General features: G+C 58.1%; 2 protein-coding genes across 9 annotated transcripts; one reads left to right on the top strand and one right to left on the bottom strand.

Moving 5' to 3' along the window:
* Nucleotides 1–222: 222 nt before the first annotated feature.
* Nucleotides 223–6,822, bottom strand: Large2 (LARGE xylosyl- and glucuronyltransferase 2). 6 transcript variants are annotated; one of them, XM_078046123.1, is made up of 15 exons: nucleotides 5,973–6,822; nucleotides 5,723–5,883; nucleotides 5,535–5,644; nucleotides 5,174–5,256; nucleotides 4,788–4,905; nucleotides 4,384–4,561; nucleotides 4,148–4,252; nucleotides 2,998–3,110; nucleotides 2,805–2,930; nucleotides 2,555–2,710; nucleotides 2,302–2,462; nucleotides 1,633–1,911; nucleotides 1,167–1,300; nucleotides 880–1,075; nucleotides 223–697 (listed from the first exon to the last, which is right to left on the bottom strand). In XM_078046123.1, exons 2-15 carry the CDS (start codon nucleotides 5,820–5,822, stop codon nucleotides 277–279), a joined length of 2,280 nt encoding a protein of 759 aa, XP_077902249.1. In that variant the 5' UTR covers nucleotides 5,823–5,883; nucleotides 5,973–6,822; the 3' UTR covers nucleotides 223–276. The 6 variants fall into 6 exon arrangements, with proteins under 6 accessions (XP_077902249.1, XP_077902247.1, XP_077902250.1 ...); XM_078046121.1 differs by having other exon boundaries at nucleotides 5,535–5,883; XM_078046125.1 differs by having other exon boundaries at nucleotides 347–697; nucleotides 1,167–1,316; nucleotides 5,535–5,883; nucleotides 5,973–6,821.
* Nucleotides 6,823–9,709: 2,887 nt separating this feature from the next.
* Nucleotides 9,710–16,403, top strand: Pex16 (peroxisomal biogenesis factor 16). Of its 3 annotated transcripts, XR_013437591.1 has the most exons (12): nucleotides 9,710–10,222; nucleotides 10,425–10,460; nucleotides 11,268–11,344; nucleotides 11,658–11,791; nucleotides 11,926–12,026; nucleotides 12,939–13,019; nucleotides 13,146–13,298; nucleotides 13,405–13,477; nucleotides 13,653–13,772; nucleotides 14,489–14,935; nucleotides 15,593–15,657; nucleotides 16,214–16,403. XR_013437591.1 is itself a non-coding variant. In XM_005330026.5 (11 exons), the coding sequence occupies exons 1-11, from the start codon at nucleotides 10,111–10,113 to the stop codon at nucleotides 16,270–16,272; spliced, it is 1,011 nt and encodes a 336-aa protein (XP_005330083.1). In that variant the 5' UTR covers nucleotides 9,758–10,110; the 3' UTR covers nucleotides 16,273–16,403. The 3 variants fall into 3 exon arrangements, 2 of the variants coding, with proteins under 2 accessions (XP_005330083.1, XP_077902274.1); XM_005330026.5 differs by lacking the exon at nucleotides 14,489–14,935 and having other exon boundaries at nucleotides 9,758–10,222; XM_078046148.1 differs by lacking the exons at nucleotides 9,710–10,222; nucleotides 10,425–10,460; nucleotides 11,268–11,344; nucleotides 14,489–14,935 and having other exon boundaries at nucleotides 11,664–11,791; nucleotides 11,889–12,026.
* The last annotated feature ends 30 nt before the right edge of the window (nucleotides 16,404–16,433 follow it).

Genomic DNA, 16,433 nt, shown 5'->3' on the forward strand with positions numbered 1-16,433 from the left:
GTAAAGGAAGGGCAGGGCTCACAAACTCAAGACCCACTCAAATTCCAGCCTCTGCCCTCCCGGGAACTCTCACTGCCTGGGTGGGACCCAGCTGCACTGCTGCCCGCCCCAGGCCTCTCTCTGGCCATGCTGTGACAGTACCCAGGGAGCACCCCCTTGTCCACGGATGCCCTCAGACCCTGGAGAGCCCTTGATCCCCCAAATCAAAAGGAACATGAAAAGAACCTTTTCAAACTTTACTTACGAAAAAGTGACGTACAATTCAGGGCAGGGGAGCTAGCCCCAAACCAGCTGGGGCAAAGGCAGGCAGGGGAGGGACCCAGGGTCCGCAGCGGTCCACCCAAACCACGCCCACAGAGTCCTTAAATAATTTAAATAGCTGAGATGGTGGGAGGGCAGCTGGGGGCAGAGTGGCAGCGTCCCTGGTGTCTTCAGAGAGTGTGTGAGCGCTAAGGCCAGCGAGCCCAGCGGGCCCAGCCTGGGCGGCTCAGGCAGGGCTTCGCGGCTGCTGCAGGGCAGTGAGGTATTTGAGGGCAGCAGCCCCATAGCGGCGCGACAAGTCCTGATGGAACTCCTCCTTGAGGGCCTGGAGGCAGTCGCGATAGGTGGAACTGGAGCGAAAGCGGGAGATGTCGAGGCTCGGTGCGTGGGGCAGGTGGATGGTGAAGGCCTCGGGCAGCACCAGGAGCTCAAATTCCTGCAGCAGATGAGGGCGAGGGGCAGGCTGGGTGGGAGCCTGCAGCTCTGGGGAAAGGCTTACAAGGCAGCTCCTAAGAACTGAGGCAGGGACCAAAGGGGACCAAAGGGCAGCCGCCAGGCAGAGGCGCTAGAGTGGACCTGCTCAGATGGAAACTGGAGGCAGCAAGGCGCCCTCCTCACCTGCGCATCCAGCTCCACAATGTGGGCCACCTTGTTCCAGCCAAAGCCCACAAAGCGAGGGTCATAGCGCGGACAGTCACGTGGCACCACCACATAGGGCTCATAGTCAGCTGCCCATTGCACCCGGTATGGCGCCTGAGCCTCCCGCCAGCGGGCATAGTCCGTGGGTGCGTGCCCCTGGGGCCACTCGTGGTACCTGTGCAGTGGGATCAGGCAGGGGCCAGGCTGAGGCCAGGAGCTGTTGGTGCAGGGTGGGCACAGCTGAGCAGAGCAGCAGCCTGTCCTACCTGAAGGTGTAGAGCAAGCCGGAGTCCAGCAAGGCCAGCAACTCAGCCTTGGAACTGGGGAAGGTGAAGCGGTAGCGCAGGGTCTCAAACGCGGGCACCACCAGAGCTGCCTTCCGCCGGCTGCCCAGCTCCAGCTGCTCAATGGAGGCCCTAGGAGGAGCACCCATGAAGGCAGGGAAGGGCCTCTCCCGGGAGGAGCGGGCTCAGAGAACTTAAAGCTCAGCCATAGGACCTGCCTTTCAAAGGACAGCTAACCTTGGAGCCCCCAGTAGAAACAGAGTAACTTCAAAAGAAGTCCCAGCCTCCCTGACTCTAATGGCAGCCCAGAGACACACCCTAATACAAACCCCATTGTGCAGAGCACACTGAGACCAGAAAGGAACAGGACACGGCCTGGAGTCCTACAGAGATCTCAGCCCTGGCAATATCCATCCTAAATGCAGTTCCTCATAACCTCTGGGCTCACCTGAGGTAGTCGTAAAGAGAGTAGGCAGGCAAGAAGTCAATGTCACTGAGGAAGACGTAAGGTGTGAGGGCCTGGGCTAAGGCCACATTGCGGAGCTGGTTCACCGGGTAGAGGGGACCCTCACGGTACACCACGTGGTAAGCCACGTCCTGCCGAGCAGAGAGCACGGGCGAGGCCTCGACGAAATGCAGGAACTGCTGGGCCTCTGCATCTGTCAGGTACAAGGCCAGGCTCATGGGGCCCGGCCAGTGCCTGCACAGTACTTCCAGCATCTGCAGCCTGGGGTGAGGCGGGAGGTCAGCCTCTTGCACAGAGGCCCAGGGGGGCCTGGAAAACCTCCCCAAAGTGAGCTGCTGTGGACACCTCCTCCCCCACTTCCAATTTGAGCCAGTCCTAGTTCATCTTCACAACCACCCTGCAGGCCGCACTTCTTCATTTAACAAATGAGAAAACGTGGTACCTGTAGCTAAGGAACTGAGAAATTCGGCCCTGCCCCTGATCCCACCCTGCCAAGCGGCACCTGAAGCTCAAGCTCTTTCCACCAGAACCAGAGTCTCCAACTGCCGGACCCCCTGGTCCAGGGACAGGCAGCTCACTACCACCCACCCTCTCTGAAACCCCCAGGCCCAGCCAGGAAGCGCTCCCTGGGGCTGCCTTCAGCACCCTTACCGGTCCATGGAGAGCTGGGCCACCAGGGTGATGTCGTGTGGCCGGGGAGGTGGTGGTTTATGGGGCAGGAAGGTGATGTGCACACGGTGCACGGTCAGCTGCTGCTGCCGGAACTCAAAGCAGGCGTCCTCCTCGTCGAGCTGTGCCAGGGCCCGCTGCAACTGAGCGGGCAGAGGAAAGGGCCAAGGCTGGGATCCACCAGAACAGAAAGGGACGGGCCTCCCCAAGGGCAGGGAGGGTGGCTCCCTCTAACCTGCTCAGCCTCAGGAAGGGTCTGGCTGGGGCACCCAAAGAGCTCTCTCCGCAGCAGGTTCCCATCGTACCCCAAGAAGGTCAGGTAGAAGTTGCGGAAGGATCCCGCGTGCTTGTTCTTCACCCTCACCTTCTTTGGCGAGTTCCAGTGGATCACCTAAGACCCAGGAGGGTATGAGCAGGGGGATGAGGGCAGGATACAGGAGTCCTATCGTTGTCCCCCACCTCCATTAGCCCCCTGCACCACTCGCCTTGAGGTCAGCCGCCTCAGAGTAGCAGTGCTCTGCCCGCGTGTGGTCAGACAGCTGCACGTTCCAGACACAGGGCAGGGGCTGCACCAGCTCCGGGTGCTCCTTGATGACAGCATTGAAGATGTCCTGGGCAGAGACAGCCATCACACCTCAGCCCCCCGCCCTCCCCACCCACCCAAAGGTTCTCCCAGACCTGGTCAGCCAGGGAGGTAGCAGCCAGGGTGAGGAGCTCCCGCTGAGCTGTCAGCGTCCATATCTGCTCCCAGCCCACTTGCCGAAGCCGGTCTAGCCACAGCAGGATCACACCTGCCAATGGGGAGAGGCTGTCATGCCCACCAGGGACAAGTTCCTGGGGAGTGGGGGTTGTGAAGGTACCAACTGAATGCTGATTTTTTTTTATGGATATAATCCTGTGCTGCATAACATTATAGTCAATGACAGATGGCATATTCAAGGGGTCCCTCTCCCCTAAGATTATTTGGGGGTGGCTGGGTGTGGTGGTGCCCACCTGTAATCCCAGAGGCCTAGGAGGCTGAGACAGGAGGATCACAAGTTCAAGGCCAGCCTCAGCAACTTAGTAAGACCCTAAGCAACTTAGCAAGACCCTGTCTCTAAATAAAATATAAAAAGGGCTGGGGATGTGACTCAGTGGTTGAGTGTACCTGGATTCAATCCCTGGTACCAAAAAGAAAGAAAAAAAAAAAAAAGATTTGAAACTGAAAAGTTACTGTTACCTGACATTTTTACTGTACTTTTTCTATGTTAATACACAAGCACTCACCACTGTGTCACAGCTGCCTGCAGCATTCAGTACAGTCATACACTGCACATGTGTGCTGCCTAGGAACACAGGACCACATCCCCCAGCCTGGGTGTGTAGGCCATTCCATCTAGATTTGTGCAAGTACACTCTGGGATGTTTGTGCAACAATGAAATTGCCTAGCAACCCATTTCTCAGAATGTATCCCCATTGTTAATGCAGGACTGTGTTTTTTGATAGTTCAGATGTAATGGTGAGCCGTCAATCACTAGTCCTCTGGGGACAGAGCAGAGGAACTGAATACCACACAACTTGCTGAGCACCCCGCAGCTACCATCTAACACTTAGTGATGCCAGAGCTATTCACACTTTTTCCATTTTATGAATGAGTAAAAAGAGGGACCAGGAGAGCTGGCCGCAGTCACCCAGCTTGGGGAGCCGAGGTCAAACTGTTTTCAGCTCTTCATCCAGTGTGTTTTCCATAGCACTATTCTTCCTGGGGGCTTCCTAGCTTTCTGTGCCCTGCCCAGCCCCTGGGGCCCAGCAGCCCACCCCTCCTGCCTCCCCGACCACTATCCCCACCTGTGTTAAATCCCCGGCCCAAGGCAGGCCAGGGCCTGTGGTTCTTCCAGAGGTTGCCCAGGTACCAGTCACTCTGGTTCTCCACGAGCCCGATCACCTGCTTGTCTGGGATGGGAGGGCATGAGGGAACTGCCCAAGACTGCCCGGAGAACCTGGGCTCTGGGCTAGACCACAGGGTGGCCTGGGCAAGCCAGGGAAGGGGCTGGCAAGGAAGGGCTAGGGCCCAGGCCTCTCACCAGAAAAGTAAGCAAAGAGCGCCCAGAGTTCTGCAATGTCGGAGGCAAAGGTGACATCCGTGTCCAGGACAATGACTCGGGCCAGGCCAGGGGGCAGGATACCGGGCAGCACTAGCTTCATTAGCCCATAGAGGCCGGAGTAGTGCTTGTTGGGGATCCAGGAGATCTGTGGCTGTAGGTGGGAAGGGCAGGGCATGAGCTGGCAGAGAAGGAGGCCATGGGTGCCCGAACATAGTCAGTGACACAGTGGGCAGAAGAGGACCTCAAAAGAGAGAGGGATGTGAACTTCAGTAGGTGTGATGGGACAGGGGACAGGGACTCTCCTCCCCCGTATCACCAAGCAGTGGGAGTAAGGAGCAGTGTGGCCTCCGGTGGGCAGGAGGGGGCGGGATTCCTGCCTTGAGCTGGTCAGCATGGTAGAAGCTGACCCCAAGAGCAGGCACCATCCATGTGCGGAAGAGCGTCTCCAGGATGTTTCTGGCCACAGCATCAGTCACCAGGTGGAGGTGCAGCGGATTTTTCCTTCAGGATCAACAGAGAGAAGTCCTGAGAAGCCCCAGGAGAAACAAAATGGGGCGACCCTCACCTCCAGGAGCTCAGAGATGGTAGCTCCGCCTGGAGCAAAGGGCTTTCCATGGCCTGCTCGGGACAGTCAGCAGCCATCCCTGCGGGAGGAGGGGATGCCATCCCCCTGCCACAGATAAGGAAACTGAAGCCCAAAGACCAGTGACTTGCAAGATTTTCTCCCCTTTCCCACTCCTGACCCTCCTCCAAGGACACCTGGCTGTACCTGTAGAAGAGCAGGGACTTCACCAGGGTGATGACGTCTCGGCTAGAGTTATGTCCAGCACACACGATGGCCACGTGCAGGAGCTGGGGAGGGGACACTCAGGTCATACATAAGTAGTCTCCTGCTTCCACCGATGGGCATAGCCCAACCTGGCATCAGAGCTTGGGAACAGTGCAGCGGCCAAACCGCCCCTGTATTTCACAAGTGGGAAAACTGAGACCAGGAGCAGAGGACATGTGCACTGGAGGCTCCCTCAGCTGGCTGGTCAGTGCCAGGTGTCATTTCCTCCACAGGTTTCCAGCTGGTCCTTCGGGGTGCGGGGCCTCTTGGGTCACAACCCCCAGAGGCCAAGGGCACCTACCTCGCACTTGGGCGGCAGCTGCGGCCACGGGTCGCAGGCCGAGCGGTTATGGTCCCAAAGGCCCGCCATCGGGTCTCCATCGAGAGCAGAAGCTCCCCGCAGCCTCCCGTCTGAGGGGACACGTGGCGTGAGCGGGCATCGGGGGCACCCCAGGTCCCCAGCTCTCCCGTCTGGTTCGAGGCGCTCACACTCCGGGTCGCCGCCCAAGAGAAGGAACCCGATCAGGAGCAGCAGCAGCAGCAGCAGCGCGGCGGCCCCCAGCGCCCGGGGGCGCCCTCGGGGCAGCATGGCCTGGTGCGGGGCGCTCAGGGCGGGGAGCGACCCCGGGCGGCCGGCTCCATTGCGGGCTCTGCGGACCGAGGAGAGGGGGGTCAGGACTGCGCTGCGGGGCCCGACGGGCGCCCGGCTGTCCTTCCCGCGCGGAGTCGCCGCCCTCACCTGCTCCAGCGGCTCGGGAGCCCGGCCCAGCTCTTCCAGCTGCCGGCCCGGTGCGGGGAAGAGGGGAGAGGCGCGGGCCAGCCCCGCCCCCAACCTGGGTTCAGGTTTCACCTCCGCTTGGCTGAGCTCGAAGGGGCGGGGAGACCCCCAGGGCCTGGCCCCGCCCTGTCCCGCCACCCGTCGGCCCCCCAGCCCGCTAGAACTGGGAACCCCCTTTCTGGGCCGAGTTTTCCACCCGCGGCGGGGAGTGCTGGAGCGAGAGGGGTCAGCCACCCAGGAAGGCCCAGTTCTCGCTACCTGCTCTGAGCCCATCCCCCTCGTCCCTGCTCTGGGGCCCCAGCTCTTCCCCTTAACCTCCCTGAGGGCAGGGGCCGGTGACCCCGGGCTCGGGATCAAAGGGCCAGCGGGAGCCAGACTGGAGTAAAAGGGAAGGGACTGGAATGTTGGGCTGCGGAGTAGGCGACACCTGCTCTGGGGACAGGAGGCGGGACTTGCCGAGACTTGTCCCGAAGCCGCCAAGCACCTGGATCCTCCGCCTTCTTCCCCGCACCCTCAGTCCAGGTAGCTGGCAGGCCCAATGGCGGCCTGGAGCCACCCGGACTAAGCGCCCTTTTGAAGGCCATCTCCTGCCCAGGAGCTGGCGAGGGGCCTCAGAGCCTTCTGCGCAGGGCCGAATACCCCTCACCCTTGCTAGATAGTTGTGATTTGTGGCCGACACCGTGGCCTGGATCTCTTCTTCCTCCCTCCCCTTCTTTCTGCTTCTTCACTGTGAAGCGGGACCCAGCCTCGCCTCTGGCCCTGGAGGGGCTCTAGGCACTCCGGACTGTGAACAAGAAGGCACGGTTGGCTGCGTGCATACTGGGTGCCAGGCCCTGTGCTAAGGGTTTGACACGCCTCATCTCAGTTAATCAATCCGAGGACACAGCCTGACTCTCCGTGGAGGAGAGTTCAAGTGTTAGATAAGAACACCTCTGGTCCCTTCCCGATTGTTCCTCTCCTGCCCCTCCCCCAGATTCCGTGCTGCACCAGGAGTTTCTCCTCCTTCCATAAGAGTCTCCTGCCCCAGGACTTGCCTTTGACCTGTTCCTTCTGCCTGGAATGCAGATACTCATTCCACATTCCTTTATTTTCTTTCTGCCACTCCGGGAAAGTTGAAGTTGTTTGCTGATTTATAGACTGTCCTCCTCCTAGAATGCAAGCTGCTGGAGGTGCCATGCTGAGAGAGGGTGCCCAACCAAGTGCTCATATGTGTGGAGAGTGGGTGGAAAAGAGAATCTCCCCTCCATGGACTCCACCTGGCCTCACTGAGACCTGGAAAGGGGCTCAGGCTGGGTCCTTTAGCTCAATGTCCAACAGTAAAAAGTGAAGCAGATCCAAACGGAGCAGCCCAGCCTGAGACTGGGTCCTCCTGGTTGAAGTCAGGAAGCCTTTCTTGGGGAGATGGGGGTCAGCCTTTGGAGAACAGGAGTAATGATTACTGTGGAGACTGATGGCAGCTCCTTGTATATCTGGAAGTTTACAGAAGATGGGGGGATGCAGGGGCCACTGAAGCACCCAGAGTTTGCAGTTTCCACTCCCTGGTCTTCGCGTCTAGCAGTAGTTGGGGTGGGGTGGTAGATTTCCTCCCCACAGTTTTCAGCATAGACTCCTTGTGGGAGTTAAATGTGAGGGAGCAGGCAGGGCTTCTGGCCCAGGATAAATCTTGCATAAAGTGACAGGTGATTGGGACTGCAGATCTCCCTGTGGTCATTCTTAATGCTGGCCCCTCCTCTCATTCAACCTTAGCACTCAGGGGGAAATCGAACCTCTGGGGTGTGGTTCTAGGAGTGTGCAGAGGGAAAGGTGAATAAGTATAGGCATATGAAATTGTGCTGGTCCTCTGGGCCTGAGACCAGGTTTGGCCTAGGACTTTGTTGTGTGACGGTGGACTCATTCCTCCGGGCCTCTTATGTCTTCAGTACCTGTTGGACTGGTCTAATTCTCTTCCCCTGTGACTTGAGGCAGGCTGGAGGGAGAATCCAGCCCTACCTGCCCAGAAGCTCTTCTAGCCAAGCCAGGTGGCCTGGTCCAGGCAGGGGTCCAAGCCGGGAGGCCTCCGGCACATGGCCACTCTTTGTTTCTGAGGCCTAATCAGGCTTAGGATCTAGAGAGGAAATTCAGGTAGCCCTGCTGCTGCCAACTGGGCTGGGCCCATGCTGTCCTTCCCTGGAGGAAAGGAGGGAAAACAGGCTCCAACCCTAGCACCTGGGGTGGGGGACTACTTCTTTGTCCTCCATGCCTCTCCCTTCTTCCCAGAGCACAGGAACACCAAGGGGCTGAAGAAAGCTTGTACACAGACCCTCCTGACTCTCCACGGCTGTAGGAGAGGGCTGTGGGAGTGACCACAGGGAACAAGGTCATTAAGATCATGAGATGAAGGAAGGAAAAGAAAGAGTCACTGCCCAGGTTCTAATCCCAGTTGCCAGCTTGCCTCCTGACCAAAGAGCCTCAATGTATCTTCCTCCTGGGCTGAGGGCAATAGGCAAGAGGACACTGTTGGGAGCCCCTTTGATCAATGACTTGCTGTGCCAAGTCTTTTCCCTTCCTTAGTCATCTAATTCTCCATCTATGGACAGGAGTTCTACCAAGCTGGCAAAGCTGCCAAGGGGAGAATGTAAGTGAGCATGGTACCTAGGAGGTGACCACAAATGACCTCGAATATGCCATGATGGTCTCCTGTTCTCCAAGACCGTTGCCTCTTCTGAGGCTCCCGGCCACGTCTTGATTCCTTGGCGCGCACAGTGAGGGCAGCTCTAATTCCCCATGAAGGATTGGGGAGGAAGGAGTGGAAGGAAGGGTTGTGGCTTCCCCGCGAGTGTCACCTTTGTTCAAAGTCCTAGACAGTGGATCTTAAGTAGACTCTTTCCTCGTTTGGATATAGTATCTGAAAGGGAACTGGTATAATAATGTATTACTGTTTTCAGGGCGCCATAAATCCGCGGGCCGCGGACTCAATGGCGCAGCCAAGCCACGCCCCTTGTCCCACAGCCAATCAGCTCCCCCTCCGGAGCGCCGCCCGGCCGCCACCTCCCCTCGCAGGGCGACTGCTCGGTTTGGGAAGGCAACTCCAGTTCATTGGGACGCAGCTGAGAGATGCGTCCGAGGGCTACGAAGCTCTCTGAGATTGATCCGAGTTCAAGGACCAAGTCTGTTTTCTAACCATTTTATAGACAGGGAGACCTGAGGCCCAGAGAAGGGACACTAGAGCCCAAGGTCATCCCGAGCTGAAAGCAGAAGCTTGGCCAGGGTTTTCTTGGTTTTTGTTTTTGCTTTTTCCTCCGCGAACGTGGGCGTCCAGATGCGCGATCTTGGGATATTCAGTTCTTGAGGGATCTGAGTCAAAGCCAGGGCACTAAGCTGACTAGGGGAATGAGGCTGCCCTGGGAGGCTGGCCTCCTCTCTGCTTCCTCTTTCCAAGACCCACCTCTTGTGGGGGACTGGAGACCGGGCAACTGGCTAAATGCGCACCCGCCGAGACACAATATGGCTTTTTTTTTTTTTTTTTTTTTTGGTGGTGCTGGAGATTGAACCCAGGGCCTTGTGCAAGCAAGGCAAGCACTCTACCAAATGAGCTATATCCCCAGCCCCTGGCTGTTTTTTAGACTCCCTGAGTTTCCCCAAGTCTGATCGAAGCTGTTCTCCGCACGCTGTCTCCCAGGCCCTTAAAACCCGTTCGAACCTCTCGGCGCTCTATTGGAAAGACTCAAGGTTCATACCCTCGGCTCTAGAATGAACTGCCCAGGCTGCCGCTGAGCTTCAACTGCGCAGGCGCAAGGGCAACCAACCAAGAAGGCCTAAGAGCGGGGTCGTGACGGCTTTGGATGAGTCGGGGGCGGAGAGTGTGTTAGCCAATGACTTGAAGGAGGAGGGAGGGCGGGTTTAGGCCCGCAGTTTCTAGGCGCTATCCGAGCGGGAGGTGACTTCAGAGATCGGGTGAAAGGTGGTTCAAAGGCTTTTCACGTCACCATCCTTCTTGCCGGCGGAAGTTAAGCAACGGGGAGGCGGGTCCAGTACCGGAAGCAGGAAGGAGGGCACAGGAAGCAGGGCGCTGCAGCCCGTCGTTCTGTCGGTCCGTGGCTCTGCTGGTCCCGAGGGCAGGATGGAGAAGCTGCGGCTCCTGGGCCTCCGCTACCAGGAGTACGTGACTCGTCATCCGGCCGCCACGGCTCAGCTGGAGACGGCAGTGCGGGGCCTCAGTTACCTGCTGGCAGGTGCCACTGACCTTTGACCCATTCCTTCAGGGCCTTGACCTATGACCCCAATGGCTCCCTTCCCTGCGGACTCTGAGGAGTCATCTCTGTGCTTGAGAAGTCCCATTCAAGTTCCCGTAGGGCGTAGGGAGGGGAAGACCGGGGTCGCGAAGCTGCTGGGGGAGGCACAGGCTCACCGACGTCTCTTGTGCGGTCTCCCCAGGTCGCTTCTCTGATTCGCACGAGCTGTCGGAGCTGGGTGAGTCGGGCTCGGGGAGGGGAGGGGCGGCCTGGGCCTGCGAGGGCTGCCGCGGGCGGGCGCGGTCACCGGCCTGGGCGCCGGCTGTCCACTAGATCGTTCTGTGCGCTGACGGACTAAGGTCCGTTGCCGCGGTCCAGAGCTCTCTGTCCCGAAGTTGGGAGACACGTGTGAGACTTGAGTGTTCGCTACCGTTTATGCCCTGGATTAAGCACCTTTCCTGCCTCTGCCAGTTAGGCCTCCCTACAATGAGGTGGGCACTGTTGTCCTCACCGTCCAGGTGAAGGAACAGAAGTTGAACGAGGTTAGGTATAGCCACTGATGCTGCCCGAATCAAGATTCAAATCCAGATTCCAGGATTCCCAAACTATACATGCCTCAGTAGTGTTTGCCAAGTGAGCACTGGAGGTGACAGTCCTGAAAGGTAGGGTGGGTTTTGAAAGGCACAAATGGTGTAGACTTTCAGGGCAGACTAGAGAGGGGAGAGCAGAGGAGATGGAGCCCCACATTTGTGGTTTTGGGGGGCACTCCGGGCATTTATTTGTAAGGAGCTGGATGACCAGCACTAACAGGACAGGAGCGGGTTTGCCTCTGAGATTGATCTCTCTTATTGGTCCCACCACTCACACGAGGTCATATAGGGAGTGTGGAGCTCTGAGGAACAGGGCAGAGAGGCAGGTTGGTTTCCACATAGTCTGTGGGTGGGAGGCCAAGCACAGCAGGTGATGGGTCATCTCCGAAGCTCTGGAGAGGTGAGGGGGATGGAGCCGCAGAGCCAGCCTGCTAAGGCCGCACTCTTCCCCTCAGTGTACTCTGCCTCTAACTTGCTTGTGCTGCTCAATGACGGAATCCTTCGGAAGGAACTGCGGAAGAAGTTGCCTGTGGTGAGAATTCTGCCAGGTGCTGAGGGTGGGGACACAGGGACTCGGGAGCAAGTATGTGTGCCATGCATGTTACTCTCTTGGTATGAAAAGACCTACATCCACCTGAGCCTCAAACCAGGTGTTAGCGCCCCCATCTCAGATGAAGAGGCAATTTAAGAGAGGTGGAGGCACCTATCCCTAAGGCCAGCCTGTTAGTGGTGGTTGGTGTTTGAACTCAGGGTTATGTACTCAGGGGGACTGAGCTTTGTCCCTCACAGGGGGAGGGCTTGGGATTGGGGCAACCCCCTGACCTCTTGGCCTGGAATTCTTGCAGTCGCTATCCCAGCAGAAGCTGCTGACATGGCTGAGCGTGCTGGAGTGCGTGGAGGTGTTCATGGAGATGGGGGCTGCCAAGGTGTGGGGCGAAGTGGGCCGCTGGCTCGTCATTGCCCTCATCCAGCTGGCCAAGTAGGTCGGGCTGTGGAGGGCAGAATCTGGGTGGGGTGACCCGGGCCAGCTGTAAGGATGGTGCTCAGCAGAGCACTCCTGTCCCCTGCTTGGCTAGCCACCTCCTCCCAGCCCTGCTATACTCCCCAACCCAGGGCTGTCTTGCGGATGTTCCTGCTGATCTGGTTCAAGGCTGGCCTCCAGACCTCACCCCCCATTGTTCCGCTGGACAGGGAGACCCAGGCACAGTCCTCGGGTAAGCTGCTTCCTGGCTCTGGAGTGGAATGGGGCACGGGACTGGTCAGTGGACTTAGAGCCCACAAGCATGAATACATTATTATCCACATATGGAGTACATTTATCCCGTCCACTCATTTTGTTCCCATCACTCTACATTCTACAGAGAAGGAAAAAAATATTAGATTGGGAACAAATCAAAACTTGAACTTGGGATTTTTTTTTCCGGGGTTGGTGATTGAACCCAGGGTCTTGGGCATGCTAGGCATGCTGGGCAAGTCCTGTACCACTGAGCTACAGCCCCAGCCCAGAACTTGGGACTCCTGATGCCAGAGTCCTCAGTCTTTTTTTTGTGAGCTTCAGGAAGAGGGCATGGAGCATCAGCAGGAGCTAGGGGTTCTGCCAGCCTCGCCTCTGGGCCTGGTTCTATGTCACAAGCCAGAGGCAGGGCACCTCGCAGCTCTGTCCCTTTGGGGCTTCAGGCCACCATCTGTCAGGCCCAGGCCTCTCTTCCCACCTTGAGTGCACGCAGTGCTTTGCTCTTCTTCATAGTCGGGTTGAAAGCAGAGGACTGAGAGATATGTGGTGCAGTAGTCGTATGGCTGCCGTTGGGCTGGGCCCTCCCAGCCTTGCTCTACTACCTGGCAAGCCCAAGTTCTTGGCTAGTTTTGGCTACAGATGATGCTAACCTTTTCTTAGGACTGGGAGGCTCCAGAATGCTTCTCCCCGTGGACAGGTGCAGCCTTAGCTCCTGACTCTTGTGGACAGGTGCAGCCAGAAACCACAGCCCCTGGCTCCAGTTTCCTGGACTTGGCTGCTGCCTTAGTGCAAACCTCTCAATCCTCCCTGTAGCCCTGATCATTCATTGCACACGTGTTCTTCGCAGGCTCCAGCCTGAAAGAAAGTACGGTTTTCTGTCTGTCCCTGCTAGATGGTGACCATAGCCCAGGAAGCCAGGAGCAGTCCTATGTGGGGAAGCGGTCAAACCGAGTGGTGCGAACCCTGCAGAACAGTAAGTGAAGATGTAGCTGGACCGGGCCTCTAGGTGCTGAGGTCAGTGTGGACCTGAGGGACTGGCTTCTGTTGGTGCCCACCGTCCCCTGCCCTCACCTGGCTTGTCTGCTGTCCTGTGTTCTAGCCCCCTCCCTGCACTCAAGGCACTGGGGAGCCCCCCAGCAACGGGAGCGGCGACAGCCTCAGCAACATGAGGAGCTGAGCATTCCCCCCACACCCCTGGGGCTGCAGGAAACCATCGCAGAGTCCCTGCACATCACCCGTCCCCTGCTGCACTGTATCCTTAGCCTCACGGGGACTGGCCCTGGGGGCTGGGAGTAGATTATGGGAGTGGGCGGAGCCAGGCCCTTTGCCAGAGACATCCTTGACACCTCGGCCGTCAGTGCTCAGCCTAGGCCTTTGGGGTCAGCGGTCATGGACACCCTGGCTCCTGTCTGCTGTTGTGGACGTGACCAGGTGAGCCTGGGTCTTCCTGGGGGCTTCACTCCCTTCCCAGGGCTTTCCACCGCAGGCCGGGCCTCACCTGGTCAGGCAGTGGCTCGTGCTTCCCCTGTTGCATCCCCTGTGGCTCCTTCCTTCGTGTTGAGTGCCAGCTGGGCTCAGCCCTGACGGCATCCTTTCATACTCCTAGCTTGAGCCTCCTGAGTGACAGGAAGGGCCTGACCCGCAGGGAGCGGCTGGAGCTGCGGCGCCGTACCATCGTGCTGCTCTTCTACCTGCTGCGCTCCCCGTTCTACGACCGCTTCTCTGAGTAAGGTCCCCACCCTGCCAGGACAGGCTGGCCAGGCCAGGCCAGGGTGGAGAGGGCGGGGCTGGCCGGGCTGCCACACCCCTCCCCTTCCCTTTTCCTTCCCCTGTGTGGGTTCACCAAGCACCCACCATGTTCTATCCAGGAAGCAGTCACCAAATGCCAGCCTCAGCTCTCAGGCCCTCAGCGCATGCCTTTGTGAGCTTCCATGCTTGCAGGAGGGACACCCAGGGCGAGCTAGAGAGCATTGTAAGGGGCACCCACTCCCAGTGGCAGGTGCGGGATCTCCATACTCTCTGCTTCATTTCTACATCTTCCAGCCCAAGAGATGTAGAGGAGGCACTTGAGGTTCAGAGAGGACTGGGACTGAAAGACACGCACCAGGTGGCCGTGTGCTGTGGCCCACACCCATAATCCTAGCAACTAGGGAGGCTGAGGCAGGGGAATTGAAAGTTTGAGGCCTGCCTCAGCAACTTAGTGAGACTCTGACTCAAAATTTTAAAAATAAAAATAAAAAGGGCTGGGATGTGACTCAGTGTACAGTACCCCTGGGCTAAATCCCTGGTACCACAAAAATAATAATATTATGACCATCCAAACCCTGTTTTTTTCTGAGACAATAGAGAACAAACTTATGTCACATTTAATATTGCCTCACTGTTTTCAGATAAATTTTAAAATTTGTAGGGGACTAAAGCAAAATCCTCTTCCATACACAGGAAGAGAATGTTTCAGATACTAACGTGACCCTCCCCCATGCCTATACTGAGGAATTCTGAGACAGTGACTGCAGAGGTGGCTCCTGGAGCTGTGAGCCCTTCCCTGTGGCTCACTCTTCTCCTAACCCAAGCAGCCTGCGACCCACCAGAGCAATGGCCTGACTGAGACGTGTCTGTGAATCTGCCACAGAAACTTCTTGTTTCCCTGGGATAGGGAGCAGGAGCCCAGCGGGCCCTGGGACGTAGTCCACACGGGACGGTCTTAGTGCCCCTTTGTCCAGCAGTTTCTGGAGCGGACCTGCCTCCTGGTTCTGTGGCCTTGAGCCACTTCCTTGACTTGTCTGTGCCACGTTTCCTCATTTATAAATTGGAGATGATGACAGTCCCCACCTCCCAAGGCTGCTGAGGGGCCATATGACTCAATACATAGGGTCATGGTCGTGCCAGGTATGTTATGGCCTTATACTTCCCACTTCCTCTGGTGCTGGGACTCACCCAGGGCTAGGGCTGTACCCGACCAGTGAGCCACAGCCCGCCCGCGCACATAGCCCTCATCGTGGCCCTCATCGTGGCCCTCATCGTTTCTTAGTGTTATCTTGGACATCATCGTCCTCTTGTGTCAGGTTCCCCTTTTTATCTCTTGGAAAACAGGCCAGAGTATGCCCTTTTCAGCACTGTGTCCCCTCCTGGGGCCCTGCCTGCTCAATGTTGGCTTGTGAGATTTCTGTGTGGCTCAGCTCTTCTGATAGATGGGGGCTGCTGGGGACAGGGGCATCCTCTCCCTGGGGGCTTGCAGCACACTGCCCGTGCCCTGCTGCGGGCTCTGGAGACCACTGTTGTTGAATATCAGTAGAAAGGAGGGGCGAAAAGGGAAAGGAGGACCCGGAGGAGGGCGTCTGGGAGGCCATGTGCACCGACCGCCAACATGGGCTTCCAGGAGAACGGGGCGGGCGAGGACAGAGACCAGGGCCAATGCAGCACCTCTCCGTTCGTCCTGGGTCCTGCCTGCTCCTGTCTTCTGGGGGGCCCTGTTGTCCAGAAGTCAGTGAAGGCTTTCGAGGGGTGCCGCACCCTTACTTAGCCTCTCCCTGTTTCTCTGTCCAGGGCCAAAATCCTTTTCCTGCTGCAGCTGCTGGCAGACCACGTGCCCGGTGTCGGCCTGGTTGCGAGTAAGTGTGGCAGCCACTCTGTGGCTCTGGAGCAAGGGACACATGCGGCCCCATCTCCCTGTCTGCTCTTTTTCTCTGTAATTTGATCCTTGACACATCCTAGAGAGGGAGCCCAAAGGCAAGATTGGGTGGGTGACAGTTGCTGGTGGCAGAGGGTGCCCTTGATGGGAGATAGCCAGGCCACGTCATGCTGCCAGCCTTCCCCGTCTTAGCATCCTAGAGAAAGGCAAGGCCGTCCCCCCTGAGTGGACCACTCCCCGGGGAGGGGGAGGGGGAGAAGGGTCCTCCCTCTGGACATCCCACCTCAGCAGAGGGCAGCGTGGCTCCACACTGTCCTGTCAGTGCCTATGAATGGCTGAGGCATTTGGCTGCCCTGAGCCTAAGGGTCCTTGTCTGTAAATGGGGACAGAGATCCCTGCTGATGCTGCCACCCTGGGGCTGGAGAGGGCTTCAGGGGCGGCTGCTGGCAGTGACAAGTGCGTGGTAGGGGCTGAGGAAGGCCTATGCGGGGCAGGGCGTCCCAGGCCCTGCGCTGACCCGGCCCCTCTCATTGCAGGGCCGCTCATGGATTACTTGCCTACTTGGCAGAAAATTTACTTCTACAGTTGGGGCTGACAGACATCTTGGGATTGGGATGCTGGGGGAGCAGGATGACATGCTCCGCCACCGGGACAGGGCCGCCTCAGCCTTCAGTCCCCCCACCTCCGTCCCTCATCCCTAATAAAATTGACTCTGGCACTGTCCAAGCATGTGGCTTCTCCATGCCCACTGCTTGA

Source organism: Ictidomys tridecemlineatus, chromosome 4 (genome assembly GCF_052094955.1).
Source record: "Ictidomys tridecemlineatus isolate mIctTri1 chromosome 4, mIctTri1.hap1, whole genome shotgun sequence".
Classification (NCBI taxonomy): Eukaryota; Metazoa; Chordata; class Mammalia; order Rodentia; family Sciuridae; genus Ictidomys; species Ictidomys tridecemlineatus.

Excerpts from the sequence above, each read along its gene's own strand:
- Large2 (XM_078046121.1), bottom strand. The coding sequence starts at position 5,822 with ATGCTGCCCCGAGGGCGCCCCCGGGCGCTGGGGGCCGCCGCGCTGCTG. Across the intron at positions 5,257-5,534 it reads AGCTGCCGCCCAAGTGCGAG|CTCCTGCACGTGGCCATCGT; the intron begins GTAGGTGCCCTT and ends TCCCCTCCCCAG. Across the intron at positions 2,931-2,997 it reads CTACCTCCCTGGCTGACCAG|GACATCTTCAATGCTGTCAT; the intron begins GTCTGGGAGAAC and ends GTCTCTGCCCAG.
- Pex16 (XM_005330026.5), top strand. The coding sequence starts at position 10,111 with ATGGAGAAGCTGCGGCTCCTGGGCCTCCGCTACCAGGAGTACGTGACT. Across the intron at positions 10,223-10,424 it reads CCTCAGTTACCTGCTGGCAG|GTCGCTTCTCTGATTCGCAC; the intron begins GTGCCACTGACC and ends CGGTCTCCCCAG. Across the intron at positions 15,658-16,213 it reads CGGTGTCGGCCTGGTTGCGA|GGCCGCTCATGGATTACTTG; the intron begins GTAAGTGTGGCA and ends CTCTCATTGCAG.